This window comes from Gorilla gorilla, chromosome 10, assembly GCF_029281585.2.
Source record: "Gorilla gorilla gorilla isolate KB3781 chromosome 10, NHGRI_mGorGor1-v2.1_pri, whole genome shotgun sequence".
Lineage (NCBI taxonomy): Eukaryota > Metazoa > Chordata > Mammalia > Primates > Hominidae > Gorilla > Gorilla gorilla.
In genome coordinates this window covers 22275556-22296809 of record NC_073234.2, presented here as the reverse complement: position 1 = coordinate 22296809, position 21254 = coordinate 22275556, and the positions used below count along the sequence as shown (strand labels likewise).

At 50.9% G+C, this 21254-nt stretch overlaps 1 protein-coding gene across 2 annotated transcripts; it reads left to right on the top strand.

Moving 5' to 3' along the window:
• The first annotated feature begins 990 nt into the window (after positions 1-990).
• Positions 991-18402, top strand: LPAR5 (lysophosphatidic acid receptor 5). 2 transcript variants are annotated; one of them, XM_004052570.5, is made up of 2 exons: positions 991-1283; positions 15781-18402. In XM_004052570.5, the coding sequence occupies exon 2, from the start codon at positions 15997-15999 to the stop codon at positions 17113-17115; it is 1119 nt and encodes a 372-aa protein (XP_004052618.1). In that variant the 5' UTR covers positions 991-1283; positions 15781-15996; the 3' UTR covers positions 17116-18402. The 2 variants fall into 2 exon arrangements, with proteins under 2 accessions (XP_004052618.1, XP_055214492.1); XM_055358517.2 differs by lacking the exon at positions 991-1283 and adding an exon at positions 5541-5639.
• The last annotated feature ends 2852 nt before the right edge of the window (positions 18403-21254 follow it).

The window sequence follows — 21254 nt, the reverse complement described above, 5'->3', positions numbered from 1 at the left end:
TAGAGTGCAGTGGCACGATCTTGGCTCACTGCAACCTCCGCCTCCTGGGTTCACGTGATTCTCTTGCCTCAGCCTCCTAAGCAGCTAGGATTACAGGCGCACACCACCATGCCCGGCTAATTTTTTGTGTATTTTTAGTAGAGAAGGAGTTTCACTATGTTGGCCAGACTGGTCTTGAACTCCTGACCTCGTGATCTGCCCGCCTCGGCCTCCCAAAGTGTTGGGATTACAGGCGTGAGCCACCGTGCCTGGCTCAGCATTGGCCTTTAATAAGTTGACATATCCCAAAGTATGTTCCAGGGACACTGTAGAGTCTCTCTCCCTTCTATAGGTTCGCAGTAATTAACAGCATTTTGTTAAAGCTTGCTTACTATGAGAGTTCAAACATGCACAAAAATAGAAAAGTATAATGCACTCTCATGTACCCTTCACCCAGTTTCCATGATCAACACAAGGCCTATCATTTGACAGCATGTTAAGGCCCTCCAGAGCGCGATAATAGAGAAACCTGTTTAACCTAGTGCTTCCCAAACTCATTTCACCACAATCCCTTTTCCACCTACCACCAAAAAACTTGAACTTGTTTTTATTTATTGAGCATGGACAACATGCCCAGCCCTGTGCCCACAGGGCCACTTGTCTCTGTGTTGTCTGGCCTGAGGACACAAGACAAGGGGCTGAGGGGAAACAGACCTAAGCAAAGAGGAACCATCCAGCCTAGTGACTGCTCGATGAGGGAGCCAACTATGCTCAGTGGGAGGCAGGACCTAGCAGAGCACTGTCATGCAGAGGGCCCCGGGCAGGGTGGGGCACAAGCCACGAGTGGCATGGACTAAGCCACAAGTGGCATGGACTAAACCACCTGGCAGACCTAGGAAAGGAAGACAGACACCCAGGGGGAACCGGTGAGGACAGCGAGAGGCTGGTGGGTTAGTCATCTGGCATCAGACGGTGGGTGTGCCAGGAAGAGTTCCCAGACACAGCAGGAATATCTGAACGATGGGTGCGGGCAGTTCCTAGTCGGGGCTGGATTAAGTATCCTTAGCTGCTGGGGTTTCTTCTCTGGCCAGTCCGTGAAGGCCTCTGAGGGCAATGCTTCCTCTTCACTCTCTCCTTGGCCCGTGTGGGGTTGGGTGAGTGCACTGAGCTGGGAGGGATGTGCTGAGATCTGCTGAGGTGGGTGTGTCCCCTCCCACCCCGGGAGCAGGTCCTACCAGCCCAGCCCAGCCCAGAGCAGGCAGCGGAAGCCAGCTTGGGGCAGCACAGAGCAACACGGAGCACAGGTATGGGGGTGTCACGAATTGAACTGCACAGGGAGCGCAAGGGGCAGCACCCCCCTGTAGAAATGGGGGATTTGGGTGGGGGACAGAGAAGAGGGTGGGCATGGGCCCTGGAAAACCCTTCTGAACAGAGTAAAAAGCCGAAAGGAGCTGCCTCAAATAGACAGATCTTTTCAGATGGCGCTGGACAAACAGCTAACATGCCTGCTACACCTCGGGAGTGCTCCTCTTTGATGCTTGAAGCCCCCACTCTGGGGCATCTCGCAGAGGCTGTGTCCTCCCCCTCCCCCTCTAGGCCCCCACTGTGGAACTGAGCCTTGGGCCTCCCAGGGAGGGCCCTCTGGGGACTGTTTACACACTTTTTCCACTCGCAGTTAAACCTCAACCCCTACACCACACATCCCCCAGGGCCAGGCAGATGACAATGAGCTGATCTAATCAAACTTGCTAATGGGTTGACTGGCAGAGATGTGTTCTCAGTGTTATCCTTCCCAACTAGCCAAGGTGTACTGTAATGGGGTCTTCAGGAAGTGCTGCCTTAACCCAAAAGGTGCATCTATTTAAGGGGATTAGACTGATGGTCTTTGATGTCCCTATGGCTCTGATAGATGGTGGCTTCAGGGGATGGAATTTTGGAGGTGGGGGACATATTCGGAGGTCAGCAGGGCTTTATGATACCTTCACATCACACCATGAGGATGGGGCCTACCTCTTCCCTGTGGTTGTGGGGCCCCCATGACAAGAAGGGGACCTCCACCAGATTGTATCTCCAGAACTACTCCTTTTTTTCTCTCTTCCTTCCTTCCTTTCTTTTTTTTTTTTGAGACAGAGTCTCCCTTTGTCACCCAGGCTGGAGTGCAGTGGCACGCTCTCAGCTCACTGCAACCTCCGCCTCCTGGGTTCAAGCAATTCTCTGCCTCAGCCTCCTGAGTAGCTGGGATTATAGGTAAGCACCACCATGCCCGGCTAATTTTTGCATTTTTAGTAGAGACAGGGTTTTACCATCTTGGCCAGGCTGGTCTTGAACTCCTGACCTCGTGATCCACCTGCCTTGGCCTCCCAAAATGCTGGGATTACAGGCATAAGCCACGGTGCCCAGCCATTTTTTTTTCAAGACAGGATCTCACTCTGTTGCCCAGGCTGGAGTGCAGTGGCATGAACATGGCTCACTGCAGCCTCAAACTCCTGGGTTCAAGCAATCCTCCCACTTCAGCCTCCCGAGTACCTGGGACTACAGGCAGGCACCACCATGCCCGGCTAATTTGTTTTTTTTTTTGAGATGGGGTCTCGCTCTGTCGTCCAGGCTAAAGTGCAGTGGCATGATCTAGACTCACTGCAAACTCCGCCTCCTGGGTTCAAGCTATTATCCTGCCTCAGCCTCCAGAGTAGCTGGAAATACAGGCTTGAGCCACCACGACCAGCTAATTTTTGTATTTTGTGTGTGTGTGTGTGTGTGTGTGTGTGTGTGTGTGTGTGTGTGTGTAGACAGGGTTTCACCATGTTGCCCAGGCTGGTCTTGAACTCGCGCTAAAGTGATCCATTCGCCTCTGCCTCCCAAAGTGCTGGGATTACAGGCGCGAGCCACACACTCGGCCTCTGTTAGTTTTTTGAAATTTTTTTGTAGAGCGGAGCGTGGTGGCTCACGCCTGTAATCCCAGCACTTTGGGAGGCCAAGGCGGGCAGATCACAAGGTCAAGAGATCGAGACCATCCCAGGCAACATGGTGAAACCCCGTCTCTACTGAAAATACAAAAATTAGTTGGGCACGGTGGCATGCGCCTATAGTCCCAGCTACTCGGGAGGCTGAGGCAGGAGAATCCCCTGAACCCGGGAGGCGGAGGTTGCAGTGAGCTGAGATCACGCCACTGCACTCAAGCCTGGCAACAGAGCGAGACTCTATCTCAAAAAATATATATTTTTTTTATAGAGATGGGGTCCCACTATGCTGCCCAGGCTGGCAGAAATCCTCCTTTTAGGGTGAGCTAAAGTTGTAGACCCAGTGGGACATGGAGGCAGGGATTGAGGTGAGACAGAAACTTACTCACATGCAGTATGTACAGGACTCACCACCCAGCCACTCAGAGGCACTAGAGCCCAACTCCATCTGTCTGATGCCATCTGCTCTCCCTACTCTGCTGCCCCCAGTGCATACCCCAGGACATACCTACTGACAGAGATCTTTTATGCCCAGGGGCATTTTAAAAAGCCCAGGAGAATGGCCGGGCACAGTGGCTCACGCCTATAATCCCAGCACTTTGGGAGGCTGAGGAGGGCGGATCACCTGAGGTCAGGCATTCAAGACCAGCCTGGCCAACATAGTGAAAACCCATCTCTACTAAAAATACAAAAATTAGCCGGGCGTGGTGGCGGGCGCCTGTAATCTCAGCTACTCGGGAGACTGAGGCAGGAGAATTGCTTGAAACCGGGAGGCGGAGGTTGCAGTGAGCTGAGATTGTACCACTGTACTCCAGCCTAGGCAACACAGCAAGCGAGACTCCATCTCAGAAAAAAAAAAAGCAAAACCCAGGAGAAGGAGCCGGCAAGAGCGGTGAGGGCTGAAGCCAGTGCACACTAAAGTCCAGTGAGGTCAGCAAAGCCCACAGGCTCTGGTGGATTTCCCTGAGGAAGCAGGACCTGCCAGGCCGCAAGCAAGGGTCAGATGCACACAGACCACCTCAGGACACACGTCAGGGGGCTGGGCCTGCCTCCGTGGCTTCTCTTGGGACTGACTTTCTTGCTTTTCCAGCTCTCGAAAGCAGGGTAAAGGGAGAGGCACAATGGCAAGGTGATATCCGCACATCAGGGAAACTAGTTATTGAGCTGTAGACCACCTTTGCTTTCTGCCTTTTCCCAGACAAATGTCAGGAGGGATGAGGTCAGAGTACTCAGGGAGGGAGAAGCCAGGGCCGAGGATGATGCTGGAAATGCAGGAAAAGACAGGCTTCAGCAGAGAAGGGTGGGGAAAGGCAGGAGCAGGAATTTTGGCTGGAGAAGCAGGCAGGCCTGGGCCAGGGAGGAGGGAAGACACGACCTGACACCCGGGACCCGTGCCAGAGACTCCTCTCTGAGGAAGAATGTGGCCCCTGGGCAGAAGGAGGCCTCCCCGCTCACCCTGGGGACTTTGTACTGTCTCCAAACCTTGAGGATGAGGATTCATCCTCCTGTTCCATTTAGTCTTCCATCTCATCCCTGCCCCTCAGGGCCAGGATAAGCGGAAGAAAAGGATTCATTTGTGCCCTCAAAACAGCTCTGGGACAGAGCTTTTCACAAAGGCTTTGGACTGAGCTAAGCTTCTGCTGGAGGCTCAGCACAGCTGGGGTCTGTTCGGAGGGCCTGGATATAGAGATACTGAGTCTTCATGATGAAGCCTGTCTGTGGGGAAAGGGTGCATCCTCCCAGCGCTGCCTGAACACAGAAGCAGAGGAAGTAGGCTTCGCTAATTCAGCGAGTGGGTTAGAGTACATACTAAAGAGGGACTTCCTGTGTCGGGGCTGAGACACTGATGGGCCACGAGACTCTAAAATGAGGGTGGGGCTATTCCAGAGCTGATCCTCAGGGGCAAGGAGGATGGGGAGATGTAAGAACCTTCTTTTCAGACCTCTGACCCTAGGAACTGGAGTCGGGGGACCCAGGATGTGAATTATTTGAAAGAGGAGGCAGGCCGGGTCCAGTGGCTCACGCCTGTAATTCCAGCACTTTGGGTGGCCGAGGCAGGCAGATCACAAGGTCAGGAGTTCAAGACCAGTCTGGCCAATATAGTGAAACCCCGTCTCTACGAAAAATACAAAAAATTGGCCGGGTGTGGTGGTGTGTGCCTGTAATCCCAGCTACTCAGGGGGCTGAGGCAGGAGAATCGCGTGAATCCGGGAGGCAGAGGTTGCAGTGAGCTGAGATTGCACCATTGCACTCCAGCTCAGGCGACAGTGCGAGACTCCGTCTCAAAAAAAAAAAGGAAAATAAAAAAGAAAAAAAAATGGAAAGAAAGAAAGGAGGCAAAAGACAGAGCAAGGCATGTGGTGCTTGAGGGGAGGTGGGCAACACAGGAAGGGTATGGGGGAGGAACTGGGCAAAGAGGAGGCATTCCCCTGCCCCTGCCCTTCTCATTGTTCCCAACCCCCTGGTCCTTTCTCTTCAGCTCCCCTCAACGTCATTTGCCAGAGAGGCTGGATACCAGGGCAGGGTGTGTGGAGGAGAGTGAGGGAATGATCATGATTGCACCTCCTGCTCACTTTTACACTCTTGTTCTCACTTCCTGCCTCTGGCATAAAATAGCCCTGCCCCTCTGGCTTATCTCAGCAAAGAGCAGTGCCCAGCCCAGCTCAGAGGGCAAATGGGACAGATCCCAGAGGCCCTGAGGAGGTAAGTAACCTGGCCCCCGGATGTGTACGTGGGAAGCTGAAGGACGGAGACCCAGGGAGAAGGAAGGTGGCTGCACACACTCTGGTGTGTGAGCGGTGTTGGGGTGGGTGATATAGAAGGAGCAGTCCCGGACCCTCTGTGTGTGTCGTGGTCACTTTGCTCCTCAGTGCCTTGGGGTTGAGATCTCCCATGCTTGTGAAGCTGCCTGGTTCTGTCTGTGTAAGGATACTGTCCCTAAGGCAGGGCCTTCTTTCTCTTCCTCCCCAGCCCAGTTCTCTGTGCACATACGTGTTTATTACAGGATGTGTATAGACACTGAGTTCTATGTTACTAGGGGTCTTGTGTGCACATCTCTTAGCATGTGTGTATATGTGTCTATGCACACACGTGTAATGAGTGGTATAGTTACCTGACATCAGTGTGTGCCGACGTTCTTCAGCCTATGGGGGCCTCCATGTCCCTCCTTCCTGGTGTTCCTTCTTTTCTAGGGCAGCTGCCATTTCTTTGATTCCTGCATCTCTCCTACAGCCTGACCTCTTCTTCAAGGCAGGACTGGGGGAGAGGGTCTGGGCTGCCCCTCCCCCACACCTAGATTCCCTCCTTCCACATCCTGTTAGCCTCCTTTTTGGCAGTTTTTTCCATCTTCGCCATCTGGCCTGGCACTGTGCCCATTCAGCTCCTGAAGGGAGCCCCAGGGCTCGGGAAGCAGGAGTGTGGGATGGGGACCAGGCCAGGGGCCTGGCAGCTCTCAGTGCTCAGCTTGGGCCATTCTGTGTGACTGTCAGAAAGAGGCAGCTTTTTGACAACCAGGCTCCTTTATAAAGATGGGCTGGGGCCAGGTGCAGTGGCTCATGCCTATAATCTCAGCACTTTGGGAGGCTGAGCCGGGTGGATCAACTGAGGTCAGGAGTTCAATACCAGCCTGACCAATATGGTGAAACCTGTCTCTACTAAAAATACAAAAATTAGCCAGGCATGGTGGCGTGCACCTGTAGTCCCAGCTACTCAGGAGGCTGAGACAAGAGAATTGCTTGAACCTGGGAGGCAAAGGTTGCGGTGAGCTGAGACTGTACCACTGCACTCCAGCCTGGGCAACGGGGAGACTCCGTCTCAAAAAAAAAAAAAAAAAGATGGGCTGGGTGCAGTGGCTCACTCTTGTAATTCCAGCACCCAGCACTTTGGGAAGCTGAGGTCTGCAGATCACTTGAGGTCAGGAGACCAGCCTAGCCTGGCCAACATGGTGAAACCCCATTTCTACTGAAAACAAAAAAATTAGGCAGGTGTGGTGGTGCAAGCTATGATCCCAGCTACTTGGGTGGCTGAGGCACGAGAATTGCTTGAACCCAGGAGGCGGAGGTTGCAGTGAGCCAAGATTGTGATACCGCACTCCAGCCTCCAAACGAAGTGAGACTGTATCCAAAAAAAAAGAAACCCAAGAACTTCTCCCCTTTGGAATAGAGTAACAAGAGAGCATCGCCATTTCCTTTGCTAAAAAATTCCTAGCTATACCTTTACATTTATTTATTTATGTTTTTTGAGACAGAGTTTCACTCTTGTCGCCCAGGCTGGAGTGCAGTGGCGCGATCTCAGCTCACTGCAACCTCCGCCTCTTGGGTTCAAGGGATTCTCCTGCCTCAGCCTCCCGAGTAGCTGGGATTACAGATGCCGCCACCATGCCTGGCTAATTTTTGTATTTTTAGCAGAGACGGGGTTTTCACTATGTTGACCAGGCTGGTTTTGAATGCCTGACCTCAGGTGATCCGCCCGCCTCAGCCTCCCAAAGTGCTGGGATTACAGGTGTGAGCCATCACTTCGCCTAACTTTACCTTTAAGTAGCCGCTCAACTAATAATCTTGGTCTATTTAACGTTTTAATTTTTTCTTTTTTTTTTTTTTTGGACGGAGTCTCGCTCTGCCGCCTAGGCTGGAGTGCAGTGGCGCAATCTCGGCTCACTGCAACCGCTGCCTCCCGGGTTCAAGCGATTCTCCTGCCTCAGCCTCCCGAGTAGCTGGGATTACAGGCAGGTGCCACCAAGCCCAGCTAATATTTTGTATTTTTAGTAGAGATGGGGTTTCACCATGTTAGCTAGGATGGTCTTGGTCTTCTGACCTCATGATGCACCCACCTTGGCCTCCCAAAGTGCTGGGATTACAGGTGTAAGCCACCGCCTCGGCCCTTTTTTTTTTTTTTTTTTGAGACAGAGTCTCGCTCTGTTGGCCAGGCTGGAGTGCAGTGGCATGATCTCGGCTCACTGCAACCTCCGTCTCCCGGGCTCAAGCAATTCTCCTGCCTCAGCTTCCCGAGTAGCTGGGATTACAGGCGTGTGCCACCACGCCTGGCTAATTTTTGTATTTTCAGTAGAGATGAGGTTTCACCATGTTGGCCAGGCTGGTCTCGAACTCCTGACCTCAGGTAGTCCGCCCACCTCGGCCTCCCAAAGTGCTGGGATTACAGGCGTGAGCCACCGTGCCCGGTACATTGTAACTTTTTCAACAGAAAGACTTGAGATCAGCCAGGCACAGTGTAATCCCAGCCCTTTGGGAGGCCAAGACAGGTGGATTACCTGAGGTCAGGAGTTCGAGACCAGCCTGGCCAACATGGTGAAACCCAGTCTTCCCTACTAAAAATACAGAAATTGGCCGGGCATGGTGGTTCACGCCTGTAATCCCAGCACTTTGGGAGGCTGAGGCGGGCAGATCACTTGAGGTTGGGAGTTCGAGACCAGCCTGACCAACATGGAGAAACCCCGTCTCTACTAAAAATACAAAATTAGCCGGGCGTGGTGGCACATGCCTGTAATCCCAGCTACTAAGGAGGCTGAGGCAGGAGAATCGCTTGAACCTGGGAGGCAGAGGTTGCGGTGAGCCGAGATCGTGCCATTGCACTCCAGTCTGGGCAACAAAAGTGAAACTCCATCTCAAAAAAAAAAAAAAGAAATTAGCTGGGCATGGTGGTGAGCGCCTGTAATCTCAGCCATTCAGGAGGCTGAAGCAGGAGGATCACTTGAACCCGGGAGGCGGAGGTTGCAGTGAGCCGAGATTGTGCCACTTCGCTGCAGCCTGGGTGACAGAGCATGCGAAACTCCATCTCAAAAAAGAAAAGGAAGGAAGGAAGGAAGGAAAGAAAGAAAAAAAAGAAAGAAAGACAGACAGACTTGAGGTTCTTTGAAAATCATCCACTCATTCAGTGTCTAGTATATGCTTTCTAATTGGAAGGATCTACTGGTTCTCCAAGTAATGGTTAAGAATGATCAATTGGGCCGGGCACGGTGGCTCACGCCTGTAATCCCAGCTCTTTGAGAGGCCAAGGCGGGCAGATCACGAGGTCAGGAGATAGAGACCATCTTGGCTAATACAGTGAAACCCCAGCTCTACTAAAAATACAAAAAATTAGGCGGGTGAGGTGGCAGGTGCCTGTAATCCCAGCTACTCGGGAGGCTGAGGCAGGAGAATGGCGTGAACCCGGGAGGCAGAGCTTGCAGTGAGCCCAGATTGAGCCACCGCACTCCAGCCTGGACAACAGAGCGAGACTCCATCTCAAAAAAAAAAAAAAAAAAAGAAAAAAAAGAAAAAGAAAAGAATGATCAAGTGATACTGTAATCATAGTGTAAACTGTTATTGAAATCTTGTTTGCAAGCTGTTTCCAAACAGGTCTTTTAAGGGAAGTGGTCTTTTACTGAGTTATACATTTGGACAAGATTGATACAAGAGCTATTATCACAGGATTAGAGCGTGGGCGGGGGTAGCTGGGGGCGGGATGGGTGTAGGAGGTGGGGAGGGTGAATTTCCTGTTAAGCAGCCAATGAGTATCGCTCAGGGCCTGCTAAATGCAGAGAGTGAAATGTGTCTACAAGGTGTGCTCCCACCCTAGGAGCTTACCATCTAGTTGGGGAAATAGAACAAATATACATAAAATGATTGAGGGGCTCAAAACAGCAAACTAAGTGCTTACGTATGCACTTAAGGGGGAATTGTAAGGAGGTTTATTTATTTTTTTGAGATGGATTTTCACTTTTGTCACTCAAGCTGGAGTGCAGTGGCACGATCTCTGCTCACTGCAACCTCCGCCCCTTGGGTTCAAGCAATTCTCCTGCCTCAGCCTCCCGAGTAGTTGGGATTACAGGCACCTGCCACCTCGCCTGGCTAATTGTTTGTATTTTTAGTAGAGACGGGGTTTCACCATGTTGGCCAGGCTGGTCTCAAACTCCTGGCCTCGTGATACGCCTGCCTCGGCCTCCCAAAGTGCTGGGATTACAGGCGTGAGCCACCATTCCCGGTCTATTTACTTATTTTTATTTAGACGGAGTCTCACTCTGTTGCCCAAACTGTAGTGCAGTGGCATGATCTTCGTTCACTGCAACCTCCGCCTCTTGGGTTCAAGTGATTCAAGGAGGCATATTTATGTGTATGTGTGAAAGATGAGTTTATGTCACCACTTTTGGAAGTGGTTATTTTTAATAACCCACTTCAAATAACCCACTTTATACATTTCAGTTGGACAATGAGGAAGTGAAATAATGTATCTATGTTAGATATTATGTATAGAAATTAAAATATGGTGATGATCAGTAAATGATACCTATTATTTTTAACATTTACAGAGGTAGGTGCTGAGAATACACAAAGATGAATAAGCCATGGTCCACAGCCCCTCCCTCTAAGAGTTCACAGTCTAATGGGAGGGGCAGACCAGGAACAGCTGACTACCATGCATGGGGAGAGCTCTGATAAACCTGCACACTGCTGCGGAGGCACAAGTGAGGGTACCACATCCGCCTTGTGTTGCGGGGGCGGTTAGGGAAGGCTTTGCAGAATCCTGAGAAAATACTAGGCTTGCCAGTTGGAGAATGGGAGGCAGGGCATTCCAAGTTGAAGAAACACCACATACAAAGGCAGAGTCCTGAAAACATAAGGTATGTCCACAATTAGTATTAGTTTGGTGTGAATGGAGCAAAGGAGCATGGAGCAGGGGAGTGTATCAGAAATGAGCCTGGTTTTACTTGCTTTTCAGCATGTTTAAGTCTCATTTGGTATTATTTTCAGTTGAGACTGGTATTTTGCAGAGGAAGTATTTCTTTATTCCCTTTAACTGTTTTACTATATCTCTTACAAGTCTCAAACTGCTGATGGTGGTGGTTGGAGGGAGAACAAAACCAAATACAAGAAAAACTTGTGGCCAGGTACAGTGGCTCATGCCTGTAATCCTAGGACTTACAGAGCCCAGGGCAAAAGGATTGCTTGAGCCTGAGTTTAAGACCAGCCTGGGCAACACAGTCAGACCCCGTTTCTATGAAAAAATTTTTTCTTTTTTTGAGATGGAGTCTTGCTCTGTTGCCCAGGCTGGAGTGCAGTGGCGCGATCTTAGCTCACTGCAACCTCTGTCTGCCTCCTGGGTTCAAGCGATTCTCCTGACTCAGTCTCCTGAGTAGCTGGGATTACAGGCACCTGCCACTATGCCTGGCTATTTTTTTGTATTTTTAGCAGAGATGAGGTTTCACCATGTTGGCTAGGCTGGTTTCGAGCTCCTGACCTCAAGTGATCCACCCACCTCAGCCTCCCAAAGTGCTAGGATTACAGGCGTGAGCCACTGCCCCTGGCCATCTACAAAAAATTTAAAAATTAGCCAGGGATGGTGGCACATGCCTGTAGGTCCAACTACTCAGAGACTGAGGTAAGAGGATCACTTGAATCTGGGAGTTCAGGACTGCAGTGGGCCAAGATCGAGCCACTGCTTTCCAGCCTGGACCACGGAGTGAGACCCTGTCTCCAAAAAACAAAAAACAAAAAACAAACAAACAAAAAACTTGTTATAGCCAGATTTATGACTTATTTTCTTGCAACAATTTAAACAGTTCCTTTTTTTTTTTTTTTTTTGAGACGGGAGTCTCACTGTCGCCCAGGCTGGAATGCAGTGGCGTGAACTTGGCTCAGTGCAAATTCTGCCTCCTGGGTTCCCACCAGTCTCCTGTCTCAGCCTCCTGAGTAACTGGGACCACAGGCGCCCGCCACCACGCTCAGCTAAATTTTTTTGTATTTTCAGTAGAGATGGGGTTTCACCATGTTAGCCAGGATGGTCTCGATCTCCTCACCTTGTGATCCGCCTGCCTTGGCCTCCTAAAGTGCTGGGATTACAGGCATGAGCCACTGCGCCCAGCCCTCTTTTTTTTTTTTTTTTTGAGACGGAGTCTCACTCTGTTGCCCAGGCTGGAGTGCAGTGGCTCAATCTCGGCTCACTGCAAGCTCCGCCTCCCGGGTTCATGCCATTCTCCTGCCTCAGCCTCCTGAGTAGCTGGGACTACAGGCACCTGCCATCACGCCCGGCTAATTTTTTGTATTTTTAATAGAGACAAGATTTCACCGTGTTAGCCAGGATGGTCTCAATCTCCTGACCTCGTGATCCGCCTCCCTCGGCCTCCCAAAGTGCTGGGATTACCAGCGTGAACCACCACGCCCGGCCTAAACAGTTCCTTTTGAAAGTAATAAGCTCGGTGTCTTGGGATAATTGCTCAGGGTCTCAGACAACTTCTCTCCCTAAGATGACATCTAGACACCCATGTTCACAGTGGCATTATTCACAATAGCCAAGAGTTGGAAAGAATCCAAGTATTCACTGACAGATGAATGGATGAGCAAAACATTATACAATGAAATACATTATTCAGCTATAAAAATGAAATTCCAGGCCAGGCGCGGTGGCTCACATCTGTAATCCCAGCACTTTGGGAGGCCGAGCCGGGCGGATCACCTGAGGTCAGGAGATCGAGACCAGCCTGACCAACAGGGAGAAACCCCGTCTCTACTAAAAATACAAAATTAGCCAGGCGTGGTGGCGCATGCCTGTAATCCCAGCTACTTGGGAGGCTGAGGCAGGAGAATCGCTTGAACCCTGGAAGCAGAGGTTGCGGTGAGCCGAGATCGTGCCATTGCACTCCAGCCTGGGCAACAAGAGCGAAACTAGGTCTCAAAGAAAAAAAAGGAAAAGAAAAAAAAAGAAATTCCTTTACATACTACAACATGAATAGATCTTGGAAACATTATGCTAAGTGAAATAAACCAGACACAAAAGGACAAATATTGTATGATTCCACTCATATGAGGTATCTAGAATAGGCAAATTCATTGAGACAGAAAGTAGACTAGAACCAGGAGCTGAATGGGGTGCGGCGGGTAGTACTGCTTAATGACTGCAGAGTTGTTGCTTGGTTGATGAAAAAGTTCTATTTCTGGAAACAGAGAGTGGTGACGGTTAAGCAACACTGTCTTGGTCTTTTTTGTTGTTGTTGTTGTTTTTGAGACGGACTCTCACTCTGTCTCCCAGGCCGGAGTGCGATGGATTAGACCTGCTGGCGGAGCAAAACTCAACCCACAGGGCCTTCCCCTGCCTAGCAAGACTGTGCTGTCAAATTTATTTACATGTGGCTCTGGTCAAGACTAGCATGCAATCAGCCTATGAGGGCATTGTTATATTATTATTCCCATTTTACAGATGAAGAAACTGAGAAGTCAAACCATTAAGCTGAACCCAGTTTGCTTTGACCACAAATCCAGCCCTCACAGGCGCAGTGATGCATGTGATGAGTAAGGCTGGGATGTTGTTCTGTATTTGGGAGTTTTGTTTGCTTGTTTGCTTGTTTGACATGGAGTCTCACTCTGTCACCCAGGCTGGAGTGCAGTGGCGTGATCTCGGCTCACTGCAACCTCCGCCTCCAGGGTTCAAGGACTCTCCTGCCTCAGCCTCCCATGTACTCAAGAGTTTGACCTTTATTCTTTGGATAATGAGGAGCTAGCCTACCACCTGATCCAAGGAGGTGCTCCATAAGACCACCTATTGATTTGTGCTTATTATCTGTCTCCCTCCAATGGAATGTAAAGGAGGTGGGGGCAAAGACTTTTTGCTTTGTTCCCTGCTGTGAACATGCCTGGAACTTTCTATGAGCTCAGTAAGCAAGGAAAGAAGGAAGGAAGAGATCTTGAGATACTAACAGCAACCTAAGCGTTTTACACACGTTGTCTTCATCTCCAAACCTCATGAATTCTCTCTCTGTCTCTCTCTCTTTTTTTGAGACAGAGTCTCGCTCTGTCACCCAGGCTGGAGTGCAATGGCGTGATCTCGACTCACTGCAACCTCTGCCTCCTGGATTCAATCAATTCTCATGCCTTAGCCTACTGAGTAGCTGGGATTACAAGTGCACGCCACCATACCCGGCTAATCTTTGTATTTTTAGTAGAGGCAAGATTTTGTCATGTTGGCCAGGTTGGTCTTCGACTCCTGGCCTCAAGTAATCCACCCACATCAGCCTCCCAAAGTGCTGAGATCACAGGCATGAGGTACCGTGCAGCCGCCTTTCTTTTTTTTTTTTGAGATGGAGTCTCGTTTTGTTACCCAGGCTGGAGGGCAGTGGTATGATGTCAGCTCACTGCAACCTCCGCCTCCTGGGTTCAAGTGATTCTCCTGTGTGAGCCTCCTGAGTAGCTGGGACTACAGGTGCATGCCACCACATCTCGCTAATTTTTGTATTTTTAGTAGAGACAGGGTTTTGCCATGTTGGCCAGGCTGATCTCGAACTCCTGACCTCAGGTGATCTGCCCGCCTGAGTCTCCCAAAGTGCTGGATTACAGGCGTGGGCCACTACGCCCGCCCTGGCCCTCTTTCTTTCTTTTTTGAGATGGGCTCACTCTGTCACCCAGGCGGGAGTGCAGTGGTGGGCTTGAGGCTCACTGCACTGTAGCCTCCACCTCCCTGGAGTCAAGTGATTCTCTCACCTCAGCCTCACAAGTAGCTGGGACTACGGGCATGTGCCACCCCTGGCTAATTTTTTAATTTTTAAATATTTTTTATTTTATTTTTTTTTTGAGACAGAGTCTTGCTCTGTCACCCAGGCCGGAGTGCAATGGTGTGATCTCGGCTCACTGCAACCTCTGCCTTCTGGGTTCAAGCAATTCTCCCTGCCTCAGCCTCCTGAGTAGCTGGGATTACAGGCGCCTGCCACCACGCCCGGCTAATTTTTTTTTTTTTTTTTTAGTAGAGACAGGATTTTGCCATGTTGGCCAGGATGGTCTCAACCTCCTGACCTCAGGTGATCCGCCCACCTCAGCCTCCCAAAGTGCTCGGATTACAGATGTGAGCCACCGCGCCCAGCCTTATTTTTATTTTTTATTTTATTTTATTTATTTATTTTGAGATGGAGTTTCACTCTTGTTGCCCAGGCTGGAGTGCAATGGCGCGACCTTGGCTCACTGCAAACTCCACCCCCCAGGTTCAAGCAATTCTCCTGTCTCAGCCCCCTGAGTAGCTGGGATTACAGGTGCCTGCCCCTATGCCAGGCTAATTTTTGTTATTTTTTTTAGTAGAGATGGGGTTTCACCATGTTGGCCAAGCTGGTCTCGAACTCCTGACCTCAGGTGATCCACCTGCCTCAGCCTCCCAAAGTGCTGGGATTATAGGCGTGAGCCACCATGCCTGGCTATTTTTATTTTTTGAGACAGAGTTTCATTTTTGTTGTCCAGGCTGGAGTGCAATGGCACAGTCTCAGCTCACTGCAACCTCTGCCTCCTGGTTTCAAGCGATTCTCCTGTCTCAGCCTCCCGAGTAGCTGGGATTACAGGCTTGCACCATCACGCCCAGCTAATTTTTGTATTTTTAGTAGAGATGGGGTTTCACCATATTGGACAGGTTGGTCTCGAACTCCTGACCTCAGGTAATCCACCCGCCTCGGCCTCCCAAAGTGCTGGGATTACAGGTGTGAGCCACTGCACCTGGCCTGTATTTTTTTGTAGAGATGGGGTTTCGCCGTGTTGCCCAGGCTGGTCCCCAACTCCTAGGTTCAAGCAATTGGTCTGCCTTGGCCTCCCAAAGTGCCAGGATTACAGGTGTAAGCCACTGCACCCAGCCAAGATTAATTTTTCTGAAGTCACACAACTAGGCAAGTTAGCAAAACCAAGATTTAAACCTAGACATCCGAGTCCCTGCCTTCAAACCTGGGTGTTTAACACTATACTATATAGTCCTGCTGTAGGAACCTATTCTAGCCCAATAGCAGACTTGAGGCTGAGAAAAGATTCAGAAGGCCTGCCAGTGGAGCTAAACATTTGTGTGTGCAGCCCTGTCTCTGTATAACTTCCGGCTTGCCTTCCTATTCCAGGTCTCTGCTGCTGATGAAGCTGTGACCAAACGCACCCAACCCTTGGCAGCCATCTGTCCCTGCAGCCATAGCCCATATTCCCATGCCCTCCCTCTGCTTGTTTTGGGACCATGTCTGTACAGCCTCTAGGCCCCAGCCCCGGAGGTGAATGCCATGCCATGACTCTGGTGTGCCCCATGGCATCCCCAGCCTAGCTCCCATTCCCACTTTGGCACGATGTTAGCCAACAGCTCCTCAACCAACAGTTCTGTTCTCCCGTGTCCTGACTACCGACCTACCCACCGCCTGCACTTGGTGGTCTACAGCTTGGTGCTGGCTGCCGGGCTCCCCCTCAACGCGCTAGCCCTCTGGGTCTTTCTGCGCGCGCTGCGCATGCACTCGGTGGTGAGCGTGTACATGTGTAACCTGGCGGCCAGCGACCTGCTCTTCACCCTCTCGCTGCCCGTTCGTCTCTCCTACTACGCACTGCACCACTGGCCCTTCCCCGACCTCCTGTGCCAGACGACGGGCGCCATCTTCCAGATGAACATGTACGGCAGCTGCATCTTCCTGATGCTCATCAACGTGGACCGCTACGCCGCCATCGTGCACCCGCTGCGACTGCGCCACCTGCGGCGGCCCCGCGTGGCGCGGCTGCTCTGCCTGGGCGTGTGGGCGCTCATCCTGGTGTTTGCCGTGCCCGCCGCCCGCGTGCACAGGCCCTCGCGCTGCCGCTACCGGGACCTCGAGGTGCGCCTATGCTTCGAGAGCTTCAGCGACGAGCTGTGGAAAGGCAGGCTGCTGCCCCTCGTGCTGCTGGCCGAGGCGCTGGGCTTCCTGCTGCCCCTGGCGGCGGTGGTCTACTCGTCGGGCCGAGTCTTCTGGACGCTGGCGCGCCCCGACGCCACGCAGAGCCAGCGGCGGCGGAAGACCGTGCGCCTCCTGCTGGCTAACCTCGTCATCTTCCTGCTGTGCTTCGTGCCCTACAACGCCACGCTGGCGGTCTACGGGCTGCTGCGGAGCAAGCTGGTGGCGGCCAGCGTGCCTGCCCGCGATCGCGTGCGGGGGGTGCTGATGGTGATGGTGCTGCTGGCCGGCGCCAACTGCGTGCTGGACCCGCTGGTGTACTACTTTAGCGCCGAGGGCTTCCGCAACACCCTGCGCGGCCTGGGCACTCCGCACCGGGCCAGGACCCTGGCCACCAACGGGACCCGGGCGGCGCTCGCGCAATCCGAAAGGTCCGCCGTCACCACCGACGCCACCAGGCCGGATGCCGCCAGTCAGGGGCTGCTCCGACCCTCCGACTCCCACTCTCTGTCTTCCTTCACACAGTGTCCCCAGGATTCCGCCCTCTGAACACACATGCCATTGCGCTGTCCGTGCCCGACTCCCAACGCCTCTCGTTCTGGGAGGCTTGCAGGGTGTACACACAAGAAGGTGGGCTGGGCACTTGGACCTTTGGGTGGCAATTCCAGCTTAGCAACGCAGAAGAGTACAAAGTGTGGAAGCCAGGGCCCAGGGAAGGCATTGCTGCTGGAAATGGCTTCTTTAAACTGTGAGCACGCAGAGCACCCCTTCTCCAGCGGTGGGAAGTGATGCAGAGAGCCCACCCGTGCAGAGGGCAGAAGAGGACGAAATGCCTTTGGGTGGGTGGGGCATTAAACTGCTAAAAGCTGGTTAGATGGAACAGAAAATGGGCATTCTGGATCTAAACCGCCACAGGGGCCTGAGAGCTGAAGAGCCCCAGGTTTGGTGGACAAAGCTACTGAGATGCCTGTTCATCTGCTGACTTCTGTCTAGGCTCATGGATGCCACCCCCTTTCATTTCGGCCTAGGCTTCCCCTGCTCACCACTGAGGCCTAATACAAGAGTTCCTATGGACAGAACTACATTCTTTCTCACATAGTGACTTGTGACAATTTAGACTTGGCATCCAGCATGGGATAGTTGGGGCAAGGCAAAACTAACTTAGAGTTTCCCCCTCAACAAAATCCAAGTCCAAACCCTTTTTAGGTTATTCTTTCTTCCATCACATCCCCTTTTCCAGGCCTCTTCCATTTTAAGTCCTTAATATTCTTTCTTTTTCTCTCTCTGTCTTGTTTCTCTCTTCTCTCTCCTCTCCTCTCTCTTCTCCTCTTCTCTCTCTCTCCCTCTCTCTCCTTTGTCCAGAGTAAGGATAAAATTCTTTCTACTAAAGCACTGGTTCTCAAACTTTTTGGTCTCAGACCCCACTCTTAGAAACTGAGGATCTCAAAGAGCTTTGCTTATATTTTGTTCTTTTGATACTTACCATACTAGAATTTAAAGCGAATACATTTTTAAAATAAATACACATGCACACATTACATTAGCCGTGGGAGCAATAATGTCACCACACATACTTCATGAAGCCTCTGGAAAACTCTACAGTATACTTGTGAAAGAATGAGAGTGAAAGGGACAAATAACATCTGTGTAGCAGTATTATGAAAATAGCTTGACCTCGTGGACTTCCTCAGAGGGTTGGTCCCTGGATCACACTTTGAGAACCATACTTGTCCTGAAGTATTGGAGTTCATGTCTAACTTCTTCCCAGGGCATTATGTACAGTGCTTTTTATTACTGTGGGGAGAGGGCAGTGCTAAATAAATTAATCACTACTGATAGTCTTCATGGCTTAGGGTTTTCCTGCGGCCCTAGGAGTAGTACATAAAATGGAACACTACCCTGGGCATATCAGAGCAGCAGCCCTGGGGCAGGGATGGAGACTGGGGGGTGGAACTAGTCATACCCTCAGGCGGAGGGGATGGGGCTTCTCTGGGGAAGGGAAAAGGGAACTGTGCCACAGCCAGGAGAGAAAAGTTTATGGGGAAGTTAAGAGTGAGACGGGAGGACAGGAATAGGCTGTCCATTCTCAGCACGCTGGAAGCAAGGGAAATGGGCCATCTACTAGTCCTTCCCTCTTTTTTTTTTTTTTTTGTTGAGACAGGGTCTCACACTGTCACCTGGGCTGGAGTGCAATGGCACGATCTCAGCACACTGCAACCTCTGCCTCCCGGGTTCATAGGAATCTCCTGCCTCAGCCTCCCAAGTAGCTGGGATTACAGGTGCACACCACCACACCCGGCTAATTTTTTGTATTTTTAGTAGTGATAGGGTTTCACTATGTTGGCCAGACTGGTCTCGAACTCCTGACCTCAGGTGAATCTGCCTGCGTCCCAAAGTGCTGGGATTACAGGCATGAGCCATTGTGCCCGGCTATTCCTTCCCTCTTCACCTAAGTTGGGGGCTCGGAGGGGCTGCAGAGTTGGCACTTGTGGACATCTTCAGACCCTGACATTACTGAAGGAGTTGTTGCCCTGTGTGCGTCCTATAGCATTTCTGTCCCTATGTCTCAATACTGTATTTTTATCTGTGTGTGCACGCACTGTGTGTGTGTGAGAGAGAGAGAGAAGTGTGTGTGTGTGTGTGTGTGTGTGTGTGTGTGTGTGTGTGTGTGTGTGTCAGGGTTCTCCGTTTGTGTCTGTTTTAGTCCAGGGTAGCCTTTTGTGTGTGCCTTTATGCCAAGTGCTCCAGACGGTGATTTACAGGGGTAAAATGACCCCTGGTGGCCAAATCAGAGAACTGACCCAGATTCCTGAGGGATAGCCATGAAATCTGGGCCTGTCTCCATCTGGGTGGAGATTGGAGCCTGGAGCTTGCCTCCAGCCGCTCTGGAAGAGGCCTGGTGATTAGCACCTGCTCCATCTCTCTTCATCTTCAGGGTTCAAGACCTGTGCCCTTCCTGTCCTGAGAGCACTGGCAGCGCCAAACCTCGTAGTCCAAAATCTTAGCACTTTGCCCTATTCAAACAGAATCAAACACAATTTTTAAAATTACTTGAGTACTTTTATAGGCAGGTACGTGAGTTCCAAAGTAATTACAACTCACGGCATGTATCACTTTTCAACATATCATATAATTTATTTATTCTAATTTTTATAGTTTATCATCTCCGCCACCCCGTCCTATATCCTAGGTAGAATGTAAGTTCTGTGGGGGCATGGATTTTTGCTTGATTCTCTGATGATCCCCAGCATCTAAAACAGTGCCTGGCACAGAGAAAGTGCTCACTAAATATTTGTTGAATGAATGAACAGTCAGATCTTGCTGTGAAGTAGTTTACAATCTAGTGAGAACCATAGAACAAGTAAACAAAAACTATAATGCCAGGCAGAAAACACAAGCATGCAGGGTAAGGTGCTGGCAGTTGGTTTAGTGGGCAATGGGAAGCCCACGGAGGCTCCTGAGTGAGGTTTTGCTCACACTGACAAACTGTGTGGAATAAACTGTAGGAAAATGATGGGGGGGGAAGTCTAAAGAAACGAAAGACTGGTCAGGGGGCCATTACAATAGCCCAGGACGAGTGTGGCCATGGCCTGTGGAAGAGCTAGATGGCAATACATTGTCTCTGATGTGAAATTTCTGGTGTCAAAGCCCTGGTGGACTATTTCCCCCCATTCAGATATCCAAAGGCTTTCCATCAAGAGAACAGAGAGGCAAGAATAGATTAGGCCATTTTCATAGGGTTCCCCAAGACTAAGAGAGCAGTATGAAGTCCAGAGCCCTCACCCCATGCCCTGGAGCTGCTCTATTTAAGGTCTATGAAAATCCAAAGATAGAGAAGGGGAAAATCTTAGATGGACGGGAATGAGCATTAGCAGTTTTTGTTGTTGTTGTTGTTGTTTTTGAAATGGAGTTTCACTCCTGTTGCCCAGACTGGAGTGCAGTTGCATGGTCTCTGCCCACTGCAACCTCCGCCTCCCAGGTTCCAGCTATTCTCCTGCCTCAGCCTCCTGAGTAGCTGGGATTACAGGTGCCCGCCACCATGCCCGACTAATTTTTGTATTTTTAGTAGAGACAGGGTTTCACCATGTTGACCAGGCTGGTCCTGAACTCCTGATCTCAGGTGATCCACCCACCTCGGCCTCCCGAAGTGCTGGGATTACGGGCGTGAGCCACTGCGCCCGGCCTTTTAGCAGGTTTAAAAAATACTCTTCTGTATGCCAAGATTTCAAGTTAGCGCTTAAGATGCATTATCTTCATTATATTAAATAATATAATCTGAGTTGGAGATGATGTTCATCCCTTTTACAGATGAAACACCCTGGAGAATCTGAGGTCTTAAGGTCACACAACTAGAAAGTGGCTCAGTCTGTATTTGGCTCCCAAACTCCTGCTTTTTGCAGTATACCTCTCCTTCCTGGGACTTTCTTTCCTGTTACATACCACCCCGGGTTTCCTTCCTTCTCCTCCCCTCCTCATGTAGCCACCTCTTTCAACTGCCTGGCTCGCCTTGAATCTGCTGCATCATCTTGGTCCTCCTCTTCCCAGTTCTTCCTCCATGCCCCTAATCCACTTGCCCTACAGCACACCCGCCCCTTCCCTCTCCGTTTGTCTCAGCCTCCTGTTTATTGAACAGCATGTGGCTGTAGGGGTTGGGGGGGTTGAGAGCTGGCTCACTCAAGGTTCTAATT